The 16,038-nt window shown below is 53.5% G+C and overlaps 1 protein-coding gene across 8 annotated transcripts in view; it reads left to right on the top strand.

The window, feature by feature from the left end:
* VPS13D (vacuolar protein sorting 13 homolog D) overlaps positions 1-11,265 on the top strand; it is a 226,893-nt gene extending 215,628 nt beyond the window's left edge. For 5 of the 8 annotated variants that reach the window (XM_059691217.1, XM_059691216.1, XM_059691215.1 and 2 more), the window contains 3 exons: positions 815-946; positions 9,019-9,259; positions 10,755-11,265. In XM_059691217.1, the coding sequence (XP_059547200.1) occupies positions 815-946; positions 9,019-9,259; positions 10,755-10,886 (505 nt within the window). In that variant the 3' untranslated portion in view covers positions 10,887-11,265. Of the gene's footprint in view, positions 1-814; positions 947-3,713; positions 6,094-9,018; positions 9,260-10,754 lie in introns of those variants that run through there. The other 3 variants (XM_059691223.1, XM_059691224.1, XM_059691222.1) reach the window with 3 other exon arrangements.
* Positions 11,266-16,038: the final 4,773 nt, after the last annotated feature.

Below are 16,038 nucleotides of genomic sequence, written 5' to 3'. Positions count from 1 at the left end.
GGTGGAATCCAGGAACAAATAATGAAAAGTACAGCAAGTACAAGGCCGCGGACAGACCCGGCGCACTCTTATCAGTCATCTGAAATATGCACAGCCTTTCCAAGACAAATACGGACTCCTGTTTCTAGGAAAACACCAAAAAGCACTTATCAGTTATCCTGTATGTGGTTTGTGGACAAAGACAACATCACTGCCCCGAAAGCCATAGCAAAGCAGATTCCTTCGGGCAGCCGACAGCTGAGTGGCCTGAGTGAGAGCCACTGCGGGACCCAGGCTGTGGCCTGGGGCCCGTCCACGGAGCCTTTCTTCCTCCTCACGTGGTTCCTGGGCCCCTCACCCTGTCCCCAGGCAGCTGAGCGCATCGCAGAAGAAATCCAGCAGCTGGGCATGTGCTTTTAAATGCCCACAGTCCCTCACCCTTCTCCCCCACCCCTGCAAGTCTGGAGGTGCCCGGATCGAAGTCCAGCCGTGATGACCACAGCAGGCACGGCCACCGCTGGTGGACAGCCACGTTCTGTCAGGCACGGGCGTGCCGGGCGTTATTTGATTTGATTTTACAGAGAAAATGAACCGAGGGTTAAAGAAGTTAACTGACTTGTCCATTTTCACATAGCTAGGAGAAGGCGAAGGCAAGGTTCTAATTCAAAATTGGTGTCTTCAACCCCAATCTCATTGTGCATCACAGTGAATACTGTGGTTTAACTCCAGTCACTAAACGTAGAGTGTGTGTGGTAGTGAGTAGTGGGTTTGTCTTAGATGAGCTGGGAAATCATTCTAACACCTAACCTCTGTTTTTGTCCCTTTCCCCGTGCAGGACGCAGGCGCAGAGGGTGCGGAAGCCGCGGTGCTGCACGGGGCCCCAGGGGTTGCTCCCCCGCTACTCGGAGAGCCAGGCCGAAGGGCAGGAGCAGCTCTTCAAGCTGACGGACAACATACAGGACGAGTTGTAAGTGGGGAACCGGCCCTGTTGGTTGCCGAGTTGTCTTTTCTGTCTCTGAGTCTGAGAAGTTCCCATCTGACCCGAGTATCATCATGACTTTTAGACCTTGGAACTCGTCAGAGATTCCTGGGCCCAAATGTTTTAGAGGTTCAGATAAGCCGCTTGAAAACAGCCTTTTTCTTAAAGCTGTGCTTCTCAAACTGAGTTTCAGAGCGGGGCCTTCATGTTTTATTTCTAGAAAGTGGCAGTTTCTTTCTAGATCAAAGAGAGACGATAATAAAATACTCTCAATTTTAAGGGTTTTTTCCAAAACCCTGTAAAATTGTCTTAAACTTTAGTGTTCTTGTGTTTGCTGCTGAAAGCTAGTAAAACAAAGCAGATAAACCAATAATAACTAGTCATGGGAAATTTGGGGAATGCAATTTTCTTAGGATTGTTTTGTTTCTCTTTGAATGAGGAGCCTTCTATTCCTGGGCTCTTGTAGTATTTTAAACTAGTGAAATTATCCCGAGTTGATAGGATAGAATTCAGTATATCACTATTTTAGGGTATTCTGTGGGGACTTTTCATATAATATGCTCACTAGCCTAAGTAAGTGTTAGAGCCACCAGCCCAGAGAAAGCCATTAGTTATGCCTGATGAGTAGCAAATGCTAGTTTAATTTCTTTTATTTATTTTTTTATTCTTACCCAGGGATATGTTTATTGATTTGAGAGAGAGAGAGAGAGAGAGAGAGAGAAACATTGGTCAGTTGCCTCATATAGGTGCCCCAATGGGGAATCGAACCCACAACCTAGGTATGTGCCCTGACCGGGAATAGAACCACAGTCTTTTTGGTGTACGGATGACACTCCAAACAGCTGAGCCCCCAGCCAGCGCTAGTTTAATTTCTTTCAATGGTTATGTATCGCTTTAAGATAAAGCAGACGAGGGAAGTTTCTGAGGGCTGTGGCTGCTTTTGGGTTGGTGGAGAAGTGTCGGAAGTAGAGGGTAACCTTCAGTGTCATTGGTAGAGACAGTGGTGAACTGACTCCATCTCGTATTTCTGTAGTAGCATTTGAATGGGGCGTCAGCAGTCAGATCCAGAATCCATTTGTTGCCCGCTGGATAGGATGGCGCCTCCCTGGATGTGTTTGGTGTTACCCGCACCGTCTGCAGTGTTCCTGGGAGGGCTCTTGATGGAGGTGCATTACATTGTCTCAGGCAGCTCCAGCTGCTGTAACAAAACACCATAGACAGAGTGGCTTAAACAACAAAATTTATTTTCTTATAGTTTGGGACATTGGGAAGTCCAAGGTCAAGGTGATGCCCGATTTCGTTACTGGTGAAGGCTCTCTTCTTGGCTTGCAGGTGGCCACCTTCTTGCTGTGTCCTCACATGGCACAGGATAGAGAGTGAGATCTCTGTCTGGTGTCTCTCATAAGAACACTAATCCTGTAGGATCAGGGCCTCACCCTTAGGACTTCATTTGACCTTAATTACTTTCATACTCCAAACAGTCACATTGGGGTGAGAGCTCCAACATAGGAAATGAAGGGGGACTTAATTCAGTCCATGGCAGGCGTCATTCGTACATTCTGTTCTTTTAGTCCAGCCTCAGCCCTGGCCATCACTCCAGTATCCAGAATCCTAGTGGGGTCTCACTCCAGGGATGACTGTATATTCCTGCTTCCTTGTGGTGAGGATTTGGTGACGTGACTCCTCTTTATGCCACTTTTTATTTTTTTATTGATTTCAGAGAGGAAGGGAGAGAGAGAAACATCAATCATTGATCCTCCTGCATACTCCATACTGGGGATCAAGCCTGCAACCCAGGCATTATGCCCTGACCAGGAATCGAACCGTGACTTCCTGGTTCATAGGTCAACGCGCAACCACTGAGCCACGCTGGCCAGGCTGTGCCACTTTTCTGGTGGGACTTTTGGCCTTTGGATAGAAGGCCCAGAAGTCATCCTTCAGGTTCAACCTGGCAAGGGCAGAGTCTGCTAGAGTGGTGACCCCAGGAGGGCAGGGAGCTGTGTCTGTTCCATTCTCGGAAGAGCCCTCAGCACCTAGAACAGTGCCAGGCACGTCATGGGCACTCTGGAAATGTTTGTGTAGCTGCAGTTTAACATGATATTAATGTTCACTTTTCCTTCTTTGGAGTGGTATCAAAGGTTGAGATTATAAATTACTGTACATTGTGCATTTAATTCCATCTCTAGTCCTTGCGAAATTCATTTTTGGTAGAATGACATGTGCCAGAAGCTCGGGGAGAAAGTGAGCCGCACCCCCTGAGAACAGCCGTGGCAAACTGAAAATGGGAATCCGAGTGGAGTCGGTAAAATAGATTTCCTGAAACTCTTGAAGTTCATGTGAACTGGGGAAAGAGATTGGCATGAGTGAAGTTTGACTAAAGCTGAAAACCATGTGTCTCCACACATGTGGGGTAAATCTCGCCGGTGAGTGTGGAAGGAGGCAGGTGCCCACGGCCTTCCTCCGTGTGCGAGGAGTCGCCGCCAGGGACTCAGCGGTGTTTCTCTGATGGGTCCTCAGCTGCCAGGCAGGGTCCTCCCGGCGACATGAGCATTAGAATCGTCACTTTGCAAGAGAAGGTTTTCAGGAAAAGCACACGAGTGCCAATTATACCTCTGACTTTTATCCTAGAATTGTAATTAAGAACATGTTTACAGACCTAATTATTTGCATATTTTCCTTCAGAGTTAACCCCTTAAAAGGATCTTTAATACCTTGCTCTACTGTTCTAACTAAATGTTTCCACATTTTTTTCCAGTTAGACTCACTGTTTCACTTCTGGAAAATATTGTGTAATTACTTCCTGATGCAGCGAAAACCCCACAAAGTCCCAGTGCCATGGTTACTTCAACTTTGTGCTCCCAGATCAAGTTTCATCCCTTTTTTTTTCATTTTATTTAATTAATTAGTATTAAAAAGATAGTTACTGACATGCGACTGAAGGTCTGGCCAGCTGCGGAGGCTTTAGTTTCAAATGAATCAAATATTTCTCTGGTATGTTGCAGAATTACCATTGCTTCCCATTTTTCTCAATTTGGGTTTTGAAATAGGATCCCTCTGGCTTAAGCTGATGTCAAAGTAAAATTTGTCCTATCTGATTAAATTGACTTTTCTTTATGACTGCTGTCTATCTGTAGCCAGGAACCTCATTTTCTTAAAAAAAAAAAAAATAAATAAATAATAAAAGTGGCTATTTTATTTCCAATCCTTCATCGCAGACCAAGTTACGTACAGAAAAAATATAAAAAATAAAACAAACATAGCCTATAGACCCACCAATGAGCTAAGTCCTTTCTCTTTTTGATGAAATAAACTCATGCATGGTTAGCAAGTTCAGAGAGCACAGGAAGAAATAAAAACCAGAGTAAACTTCTCCCCACTTACCCTCTTTGTAAACGTAATGTTTATGGTATTTTGTCTCACCTGTCCTTCTTGAGCCGTTGCAGATAGAGAGAAAGCAGGAAGATTTGTTTGAGCACAGGTCATAGTGTTGATTCTAATAGCACGTAATTATAAATACAAACCTCATAGTCAAAACAAGACAGGTCCTTGTGAGGAAGGGACAGAGTTCAGTGGCTTCCTTTTCTAAACCAGGAAATAATCTATCATAAGCATTGACAGCTAGGGAATTGACATGCTTTGATACGCCACCAAATTACAACTTTCATGTGGCGGGTTTTCTGGCTGTCCTGACTGAGGGTAAGGACTTGCTAAATCTTTAATCCATAAACGCAGGAGATCTGAGAGGATGTTTTACCTTTACTACAGGGTAGACTGCAGCCAGCATGCGAAGTGGCACGTTGACCTTACGATGTCATTTCATTGTCATTTTCTGAGACTACCACGCATGTACATTTATTGAATCCTGTGCAAGGACGAGTAAGGAATCTGCTGTTTCCTCGACACGTTTACCGTCTAGCAGGGGTAACAGACAATATCACCAACTGTCTGTAACACAGGATTGCTTTTAAAATAGAAGTGTGAGCCATGTGTTATGGGCCACCGGGAAGTGATCAATGCAGCCTGGAAAGCTGGGGAAGGCTGTGGGCCATCCTGGTCCCGCAGGCGGAGGAGAGATGTGCTGCGGAGAGAAGGGAGAAGGTCCCGTAGCCCATGTGGCTTGGAGGAGGCGTTCCATGCCACCGAGTGCGAGCCCGGACTGGCGCTGGTGATGCCACCGGTGCTGCTGAGAAAGCCCCGAGGTGGTCGTGGTCTGGGGTGTCGTCCGGGTGCCCGAGCTCGCAGGGGGTGTGCGCCGTGTGCTCAGCCTTCCTTTCTCTCTGAAGAAACTTTGACACTATCCCAAGTCAGCGTTCCTCTTTCTCTTCGTAAAGGAGAGTTAAAGTAAACCTTTTAACCCAAGTCTAAAAACCCTGCTTTGTGTAGGATTAGTAGCACCTACAGCAACCTGAGACAGGCTCCAGAAGCCGGTGGCCTCCCGGTGCTCATGTCTGAGGGATGTCCTGGTCCCGAGCTCTGTTTCTACCACTGCTTTTATTCCCCATCCATCGGAGTCCCCAGCAGGTCAGAGACTAGCGGGATGCACTCAGGGCCACCTGAGACCCGGGGGCTATCTTTCTCTGCATCAGCCTCACGGTGTCCCAGCGCCACGCCTTCGTGGGCCGGAGCAGCCCTGCATGAAGAAGCGCAGTTAACATGGGGGACAGAGCAGGAAGCCAGTGTCTGACTCAACAGGCACACAGCGGTAGCCGCGGCTGCTCTGTTGGCGAGCCCTGAGCCCCTCAAGTGAAGCCTGGGGAGGCAGGCCTCCGCGGGGGGATGGCCAGGAAGGGAGGGTGCTGGCAGCGGAGCCTGCCTGGAGCACCGCTGGGCCCTGCTTCTCTTACACACCAACTTTCGGCTTCTTTCTGGCAGTGACGAGTTTGGGGTCGGTCTCCATTACAAGAGAGAACCCCTCATCTTGAGCTCAGTTTCATTTATTCTTCAATGTGGTTTCCAGATTTTATAATTTTTAAAAAAGTGTGTGTGCATGTATGTGTGTGTGCATTGTGTGTATATGCACACACACGTGTGTACATGTGCATGTGCCTACAAGTGTGTACTAGTATGTGCGTGTGCACGTGTGTGTGCGGGGGCGCTGCCAAAGGAAGTGGCAGGAGGAAAATGGAGATTGGTTTGCCAGGTCCATCTCTGGGTTCCTGTGCTTAACTGGGGTGGGGATCCTGTGCCAACTGGGGTGGGGATCCTGTGCCGTCCGGGGTGGGGATCCCGTGCCGACTGGGGTGGGGTTCCCGTGCCGTCTGGGGTGGGGATCCTATGCTCCAGCTGCCTGCTGTGGCTCACTGTCTCCCTTCCTGTGTGCTGTGCCAGCACAGCCAAGGGTTTAGTGAGCCTGAGGAGGGGCGGTGAAGGATTAAAGAAAAGACAGACAAAGAGAATATAGCTGGGGCTCGGTGGATCTCCTGTGCCTGGATGAGGCCACAGAGAAGGATCCAGCCAGCAAGCTGAGGCTTTATTTTATAGTCAGAGAAAAACAAGGTACTGGTCAACGTAGTTACAATGTTCTTGTGAGTTTCACTTGTTGGGGCAGCACTTGCTGCACCTCCCACAGTCCATTAGCCACCAAGGAAGGAACTAGGGAGGGTATAAGGTTAAGCTTAATTAAGCTAAGAGGGCTCTGCCCTCTAAGCTGGGACTTCTTTGTGGCTTAACTCTGACTACATCCCTGGGAATGGGCCCCAGGACTCCAGAGTCGAGATCTGTGCCCTTTACTGCTCCCGTCCCTCCCTGATCTGTATGGCCTTGAATTCTTTTGACTTCACTAAGTTTGTGCCGGAAGCTGTCTGATGAAGAAACTGGACCGCTGGCCTGGCGGGTCCACAGCCCACAGGGTTTCCCTCTGCTGCCACGAGTGCGCACCATGGGAGGTGCCACCCAGCACGGCCTCCCAGCTCAGAGCCGCCCTACCCCCCAGGGTTCTGGCCTGACCCCGGACTTGCGCCATCTGTGGCATCTTGAGAAGGAGTCTATTTTAAAGCCTATAAAAGTTCCAGTGGAAAGTGCACTAATAATGCCAGCCACTGGGCGGGCGTGGAAGGGAGGCTGGCCCTTTCCAGGGCTGTGCACGTCAGCCGCAGGGGCTGCCAGCCAGGGTGAGCGTGGGGGCAGGGGTGGGGGGCAGAGGGGCCCAGAACAGAAATCATCTCAGTTGGATTTTTAGTGCACATTCCTGCCCTCACCCAACTGCACGGGCCAGCTTTGGGGGTCTCCTTCGAGAGCCAGTCCAGCCTCCGCAGCCACCTGCCCCTCACCGGCACCGGCAGCCATGGCCGTACTCCACCTGCACCTGATTCCCCAGCAGGGCCTGGCTGGCCCTGTGGTGCTTCCTCTTAGTCGGGAAGCAGTGTTTACCGCTCTCTGTCTGTCTGTCTGCCTCTCTGTCCCTTTCCTTCCCCCTGGACCAGCGATGTAGATCCCATGTAGTTCCAACAAGTAGTCAAGCTCTGTCCTAAGACTGGCAGGCCCAGGAGGTGAGGATTGTGTGCTGAGCGGCCTGGACCCCAAAGCTGCTAGGTAGTTTTCATTTGAGCATCAAGACGTCACAAGTCTGCATTCTTGGCATTGCCCACCAGTTGGAATAGAACAATAAACTCCAGTTTGGCCATGTGAGGCCGTGATTAAATGGCGACTGGAAGCAGGCGATCCTTGCCGAGCAAGTGCTCGGTGGTGGGGACGGAGAGGGGATGTGGACCCACTGCTCCGTCAGCATAGTCAGCGCTGAGTCCTGTCCAGGAACCAGAGACAGGACACGTGAGTGTCTGACGGTGCTTTTGAAGGTGAGCAGTTAGGTGTTCAAAAGTGGGGTGGGGTTGGAGTGCCTCATGGGGAAACTCCGAGAGGTTGGGACTTGTGAGACCTCAGGATGGAGGATGGAGGTGGCTGAGGGGAGGATGGAGGTGGCTGAGAGAGGAATGAGGTGGCCGAGGACCATGTGTCCTGAATGCAGGGTGGCAAGTGCCTGGCACATGCTGGGACTGAGAGGAAAGCCGCCTGTCACCAGCAGGCAGGCCTCCTTCCCTGACGTCGAGACAAAGCCGTCCTGGGACCTGGTCCTCCAGCAGCTCCGAGGGCAGCCTGGGCTCTGAGCAACAGTTTGCAAATTCCTCTCAGGACATCAAGGCCCAGGGGGCCGCAGCCTGACAGCCAGCCTGCGGTCAGCTCTCAGTGTTCCTGCCGCCGCCGCTCTCCGTTGCTGGCCGCCCATTGTGGAGGCTGTCACAGATGAGAGAGGCAGCCAGGCCGGAGCTGCCACAGCCCCGGGGTCACTGCGCTGCATTGGGGGGCTGAGCGAGGCTTACCCTGCAGACCTTCCCCTCATCTGGGCGCTCCGGGGAGGGGCGGGAGGAGGTTTTTTCTGAGCTGCCCTAAAGCCCTGAGAAGCAATGGCTGAAAGTTAGGAAAGTCGGGATTGCAGCTGGACTAGCAAAAGCACCTGCTGGTGGCGTTTCTGCAGATGGAGTGGGGGTCCCAGCGGGGCCCTGGCCCTGGAGGTGCTGAGCAGAGGCCGCGCGGCCTCCTCTTAGGACGGAGGCAGGAAGGACGTAGATGTTGGAGGGCAAACGCGGGGCCTCGGGCCCCTTGGGCGACCTGTTTGGTTCCACTGCCTCCGTCCATCTCCATCCCCGGCCTGCCTGCCGGCGTGGCTCCCGGCGCCCTGAGAGCTTCCTCAGCTGCCCCGTCCACACTTCAGCACATTCTCTTTCCTTCCTGTTTCGTCCAGCAGAGCATTGTTAGTTTTCTCCAAGCCCTACGCTACCTGACAGGCCTCCCTGGAGACACCCACACAGCACACTTTCAGGGTCAAGTGGTTTCTCTTGTTGGCCGTCATGCACTAACGTTGGTCAAGCCGCCTGTGGAAGGGGCCGCGATGCCAGCCTTGCTTTTGTTCCTAATTCATAAACGAGGAAACGGGGGGGGGGGGGGGGAGCCTGAACTGGGGACAGGCCTTTGGACACCAGGGCGCACCCCCCCACACCCCCCCGCTGGCTCAGCGACAGGGAGAGAGCTCAGGGCGCCTTGCTCATGTCCCCTTTGCTTGGCAGCTTCATCGCCGTGGAGAACATCGACAGCTACTGCGTGCTCATCTCCTCCAAGGCCGTCTACTTCCTGAAAAGCGGGGACTACGTAGACCGGGAGGCCATTTTCCTGGAAGTCAAGTACGACGATCTCTACCACTGCCTCGTCTCCAAAGACCACGGGAAGGTGTACGTGCAGGTGACCAAGAAGGCGGTGAACACAAGCAGCGGAGTGTCCATCCCCGGCCCGTCCCAGCAGAAGCCCATGGTGAGTGCACACGGCCCCCCCTCCGCCCTCCTGAACCGCGTGGTCAGAGTGTGAGAGACAGCGAGGCCCACGGGCACCTCTGCCTGCTCACTTTCCTCCCGGGAGCTCTCTGCGGGGCCAGGCTGGGCTGTTACCCCAGGCGTGCTGCCTCCCTGTCAAGCCCGGAGGAGCTGGCTGCGTGCTCACGGGGGTGCTGCCTCCTCCCGCCCAGAGGAGCTGGCTGCGGGCTCACGGGGTGCTGCCTCCTCCCGCCCAGAGGAGCTGGCTGCGTGCTCACGGGCGTGCTGCCTCCCCGTCACACACAGAGGAGCTGGCTGCATGCTCATGAGGGGGTGCTGCCTCCCAGCTCTGCCTCCGGGGCCCGGCACGTGCCAGCACCTATGCCACAGGGCCCGTGGATGTTAGCAGTGGGGACCCACTGACATGATGCAGGGCTTTTCCCAACTGTGACTCTGGGCGCACTGGGTCCAGGACGGTGTCAGCGCTCCGGCTTCTCTCGTTTCTCCCGTGTAACAGTTGGAAACTAACTTTTTCTGTGCAAAGATGCACTATCTAGCAGAGGCCTCTACCCAGGGTAAGTGCTCCATAAATAACATTTACATTTTTAAGTATAAAAGGCTAGAAGATGTTGCTATGGCAGGACTTTTAAAAAAGGGTGTTGCTATTAATAACCAGCCATTGCCGTAAGGAGCTGGGGTTCAAACCCAGGTGTTGTGTGACCCCAGACCACGTGGCCGTCTCCTGGGAGGGACCGCTGGCTCCAGGAGCACGTGGGAGGAAGCCCGTCCTGGCCCTCTTCCGACTCAGTCTCCATGAAGCCCAGGGCTAGTCCTGCTCCTTCCTCCGGAACGCCGGCATTCGCAGGCCCGCGTGAGGGAAGGGTGCGTCGTTAAATGCCCCTGCTTATCTCTGGGTCTTTCTACAGATCAGAAATAGCAACCAGCCTGGGGGGGCCTCTTTCCCTTGACCTTCTCCTGCCCAGGAATGCACTTGGGTTTGGTTTGGCTTGTGCAGGCTCCCCTGGGGTCATTGGCTTAAGTCAGGGCTGGTAGATTAACAGAGTTAACACCCAAAAGCATGAGTTATTTCCACAAGTTCCCTCCCAAGATGGGGAGCCTGGCCGGCTGCATGGCTGCCCCTTTTAAGGCAAGTGAGCCGCTCCGCGTTCTGGATGAGGAAGGCCGGGTGTGGGTTTGAATCCCGTGCTCTTAGCCTGCAGGAGCCGAAGCTGGTCCCCAGGTACAGGGAGTCCCCAACCTCAGGTCACTATGGGTTGGCTGCACAGTCACCCAGGAAACTTGTCAAAAGACACAGATTCCGTGCCCCCCCCCCCCCCGAAATCAGCATTAACTGGGAGTAGGGCCCCAGAGGCCATCTCTTAAAAATGCACGTCCTGGTGTCTACAGATGGGCCCTGTGGCTGTCCATTCCCCCACTCCCCCCCCCGCCCCCGCCGACCCAGGCGGGGCAGATGCTCACTCCGTTCTGTCCTGCAGGTCCACGTGAAATCGGAGGTCCTCGCGGTCAAGCTATCCCAGGAGATAAACTATGCGAAGAGCCTGTACTATGAACAGCAGCTGATGCTGAGGCTCAGTGAGAATCAGGAGCAGCTGGAGCTGGACTCCTGAGGCTGAGGCTGCGCGGGGCTCGGACCCTCCTGCCAATCGGAAGCCTGAGGTAGAGGCCAAGCCTCAGCACGGTTTGGGGGACGATCTCAAGGAACGAGAGGAAGCAGATGCTGATGGGGATACTAATGGAAACCAACCACATTGATTTGTGGGCCAGGGGTCACTTTAGATTATGGGGAAGTAATTTTTTAAAGGTATTGGTTGAATAACGTTAAAAAGTGTCTGAGATGAACCTAATTTTTGGACTGCCCTGTATTTTGTTACCATGTATATATGTACAACTGTGTTTGTAAATATGTAGGCGTATTTCCCAGCAGGGCCTGTGATGTGTGTAAAGGCTTATTGACTGTAAAGTAATATAAAGTTATATTGGATCTTCCGTTGCACTGACTCCACGCGTCTGGTTCAGGGAAATCTGAAAGGCACTCGAAAGCCGGAGTGTGTCAGGTCTCAGGGCCGGAAACCAGCGAGTTCCCAGCGCAGGGGCCTGTGGGTGGGCGGGCGGTGCTGGAGAGCCCCCTCAGACCTGCGGATCTCGGGCCGGAACCGGAGCCGGCCCTCACAGAGGCGGGGAATGGCCCAGAAACCCATCTTTTCTGTATTTCTCTCCCCCATTTTAAAGGCAGGTGTTAGATTATGACAGGTTATTTCCTGCCCGTCTCCTGCTTAGCCAGGCTCTGAGGGAAATCGGGTGTTGTGACCGCACTCGCCCACACGAGCACCAAGCTTTCCCTGGGTGAGTATCGGGGAGTCCGTTTGGTTTCGAAGGAAAAAGTCCGTGGAAATCTTTGTTTTAACAAATCAAAAATGCGCACGTTTCCTGAGGCCCACGGTAAGGACGCTTTCCTCCTGGGCAGCAGCAGAGAAGGGCCGAGGACTTCGGAATAAAGCCGCGGGCACCAGCTCCACGGCCCCACGCAGCCGGCCGGACGCAGTGGCGGGGACACGGGGCACCAAGAGGGCGTGTCTTAGGAAAGGGAAGGAAGTATGAGTATTAAAGGGCTGGGTCACTTCATGGTACCAAGATGTGGCCAGAGCTCCCTGTGCTTGGCTCTCGGTTCCGACGCCACAAGGCCATATGAGTGCCTCCCTTCCCCAGGCCTCGTGTTTTCCTTTTCTGTGAAGAAGAGACAAGTTGGGGGGGTGGGGGAAGGGATTCACTATAAAATGAATGACTAGCCTTGTGATTTAAAATTTTTATTTTCATAAAGCTAATCAGTGTCCACCACCATGTCACATGCAGCCGAGATCTGAAACAACTCGGTGGGCCAGTGGGTGTGGAGACAGCTTCCAACGCATGACCCAGGTCCTTCCAAGATACAGATGACACTGATCTCGCCTCTCCCTCCCGCCGGGGTGTGGGGTGGTTCTCAAAGAAGCAAGAGGCACTTCAGCTGAGGGTGTTCGCAAGGGTGGCCTTGCACTCCAGGGTCTGGTGTCACTGAACCCCGATTCCGGGACCTGCAGAGCTGCCACCTGGTCCTGCAGGGCCGTTGGTTGGTTGGTTGGTGGGTTTTTGCTGGTGGGCAGTCGGGCCACGCAGTGCTCTGGGGCCTGGCCTCCCTCCCTGCACCCCACACGTTCGCCTCCACAGCCCGCCGCCTCCATCACGACCTCTTCCAGATGAGGCCCTTTCTGGAATGAAGTCCCTGAATCTCTGCACCATGGCGAGGAGCTTAGTGTTACTAAAGAGAACGAGTCTGCCTTCCGCCCGCAGCAACGGGATATTCTGGGCTCTGACGGCAGAAAGCCGGGCAGGCGAGGGCCTCCTGCAGGACGGTGCTTCCCGGCCCAGGCCCCCCCACCCTCCTTTCTAATTTAATCGGCCCTTGAAATAGTTGTCCATCTCCCCCGATTGCGCAACGCCTCCCTGACATTTGCGCCTGAGAATGTTCCAGTGGGCTCCAAAGACCAAACGGGGTGGGGCTGGGTGGGGGCAGGTGGGCACCACCGAGAGCTCTCCGGGCGCCCTGCCTTCGCCGCCTGCATGCCAGGTGTGGCGAGGAGGCCTCGGGGGCTCTGGGCGCAGGTTCCTGGTTTGCCAGGACAGAATCTGAAGCTCTGGGGGAAGCAGAGCCCTGGCTCCATGGATGCCTGTTTCCTTGCGAGCTGGCCTTCACCCAGAGATGCCCGAGGCTCAGTGAGGACCGTCTCCACCGCTTCTCATGCTGCCTCCAGTCACGGTTCCTCCCCAAGGAAAGTGAAGTAAATGGAAAGAGAAATCGGATAAGGAGAAATCCAAAGCCATCCTAATTCCCTGACCCAGCCCAGCTGGCCAACCCAGGCCGCTGCCCAACCACAGCTGCTTTCTCTGCCCATGGAGAGGCCAGCCAGAGGGCACCGCTGGGCCTGGCCACCCTCGCCGAGAGGGGACAGCAGCCTCCCAGCCCCAGTGTCTCACTGCTGGGTGGTACCCACCTCCAGCTCAGAAGGTTCCAGAGCCACTTGGTTTTTAAGTGGCATCTGTGCCTCAAAATGCCGCCGTGGCTGCTTGAGGCAACCCTGAGAACAGACACCCGGTTCCGTGTGTAAACACCACCGCAGCCGCCAGTCCGTCCAGCTCTTCCACTCGCTTCTCATGTCGGGGTCGTTCTTGTTCTTCCTGTGGAATAAAATGCTTTGTTAACTTCCCAGGCCTGTGGTTTTCTTGGTGTTGCAGATTCTAGAACCATCTCCAGTGACAAATGCCCAGCGTGTTACAGCGCTCATATTCATGCCCCCTCTCCCTTTGCTCCACGGAGGCACATCACTCAGGCCAGTCCTGCCTCTGAGCTGCACTGGGCACTTTCCGCCCCCAGGCCCGGGGTCGGGGTGTCCTGCTGGCTGCTCCTCGCCCCACGACGTCAAGGTTGCTGGGCTGGGCCTGGCAGCGGGAGGTTGCCACTTACCAAGAAGGGGAGACTCGGGGGGAGCAGGTTTGGGGCTCCCTCAGCACATGCTAAGTTCAGGGTCCTGCTTGTTACCCACGGGAGAAGCCAGGAAGGCAGTGGCCTGAGAGTCCGGAATTGAGGCGATTGCGTCCAGGCTGGAGGCACTGCTTGGGAGCCATCAGTGCACAAGTGACAGGTGGACCCTGTATGGAAGCCCCAGAGGACAGTGGGGGCAGCGAGAAGAGCCCCAGAGCTGAGCCCCACGGGTCCCCCAAGTGTAGAGTCAGGCAGATGGAGAGGAACAGTGAGGGGAACCGAGCAGGACCGTGGGGGACGTGCGTGTGAAGCCGGGAGTGGGGCTGGGGAGCCGACCAGGATGGTTTGAGAGCGGGATTAACTGGGCAGCGCTGCCGAGAAGTCAGGTCGCATGAGACCAGCAGTTACTATCGGGCATAGCGAGCAGGTCCCGGACACCTTCCTGAGGGTGAAAGCCGATGGCAGCAGTTTCCAGGGAAAAAGGGGAACCGGGGGCGACACTGACTGAGTGAGCTGTTCATGGGAGGACAGATGGCCGGCACTTCAGGGGAGAAGGCGCGATGAAGGAAGGCAGTAATGAGAGAGGGAGCCGGCGGGCAGGTGGGGAAGCGGCAGGAGATGCTCATGTGGTCGCTTCTGTTTCCTGGGATTTCAGCAGAGAGAGCAGGGCGGGGGAAGGGACTTGGAGAGGGGAGAGGATGTGCAGCTGTCAGTCAGGCCTGGGAAGGGAGCTGACCAGGAGCACGAGGGCCCATTTGGGGTTGGGGGTCATGAGTTACAATGAGACCAGGCAGCCTTGTTCAGCAATGATTAGGCAAAGAATTGGATTTAATCAAGGAACGTGCCCCCTTGCCTATTCCGACACCCCACCCACCGATGCCCCCAGAACTCAACAAGAGCCAGTCAGAACCAACTGTCACACAAACCCTACATGTCCCAAACCAAACCAATGCCCTTTCTACATGGGGAGACCGTGGAGGTGTGGCTAACACCCCCACATGAGAGAGCGCCCACTAGAATATTTCGGGGCAGTTACTGCTGCATTTTCCCCTTCTTGCCCCTTCCCCCCATATCACCCCCTCAAGACCAATAGCCTCTCACCCATGTGCTCACTACACTCCTGTAGTCATCGCATCCAGATGTGTACGCAGATACACACATTCACGTATAATTCCCGACATTTGCTTTTAGGAAGTTGGAATCCTACATACCCTTTGCAACTTCTCAGTGTCACCTTTAGGTTGGTGTACCTATCTTCTCTTCGACGCTGCATAATATATTTTTTTGATGCTAAAGTTCTGTAATTACTCAATGATTCTTCCCTGGTGGGCCTTCCCTCGGCTTTCAGGCCACCCCCCTCTTCCCCCCAAGAACAACCTCCCCTGAATGTGCATAGGCACTAATTTTATTTCCGTGCCGATTCCCAGGGGCCAGGGGTTAGAGGGCACGTGCAAGATCACGTTCCCAAATGCTGGTGGGAACGCGGCGGGTGGGGGCCGCCTATCCCAGCGCCTCCGCCTGCCTGTCAGACGGGTACAAAGTGGTGCCTCAGTTTCCCTAGCATTGGGCCATCTTTTCCTTGGTAGGAATTTAAGTTAGGAATGGCTGCTGAGTTACAACATCTATTATTGCGATTGTATTGTTTTTCCTCCATTAATTTTTTCAATGTAATATTATGTTGATAAATTTCCTGATTCCACACCACCCTTGCTCCCTGGAATACACCCCACATGGTCATACTTTGTTCATTTGTTATTCTTTTTTTTTTTTTTAATATATTTTATTGATTTTTCACAGAGAGGAAGGGAGAAGGATAGAGAGCCAGAAACATCAATGAGAGAGAAACATCTATCAGCTGCCTCCTGCACACCCCCCACTGGGGATGTGCCCGCAACCAAGGTACATGTCCTTGACCAGAATCGAACCCGGGACCCTTGAGTCCGCAGGCCAACGCTCTATCTATCCACTGAGCCAAACCGGTTCTGGCTTGTTATTCTTTTGATACATTTTCTTGTTCTGTTTGCTAATATTTTCTAGTCTTTGCATCTTTAAAATGAGGGAAGTCACTCAGCCCATATGGGTCAGTGGTTGAGAGTCCGGACCTATGAACCAGGAGGTCATGGTTCAATTCCTGGTCAGGGCACATGCCTGGATTGCATACTTGATCCCCAGTGTGGGGCGTGCAGGAGGCAGCCCATCAATGATTCTCTCTCATCATAGATGTTTCTATCTCTAGCTCCCTCCCC

This window comes from Myotis daubentonii, chromosome 3 (genome assembly GCF_963259705.1).
Source record: "Myotis daubentonii chromosome 3, mMyoDau2.1, whole genome shotgun sequence".
Taxonomy (NCBI): domain Eukaryota; kingdom Metazoa; phylum Chordata; class Mammalia; order Chiroptera; family Vespertilionidae; genus Myotis; species Myotis daubentonii.
This window is presented reverse-complemented; position numbering and strand designations above follow the sequence as displayed.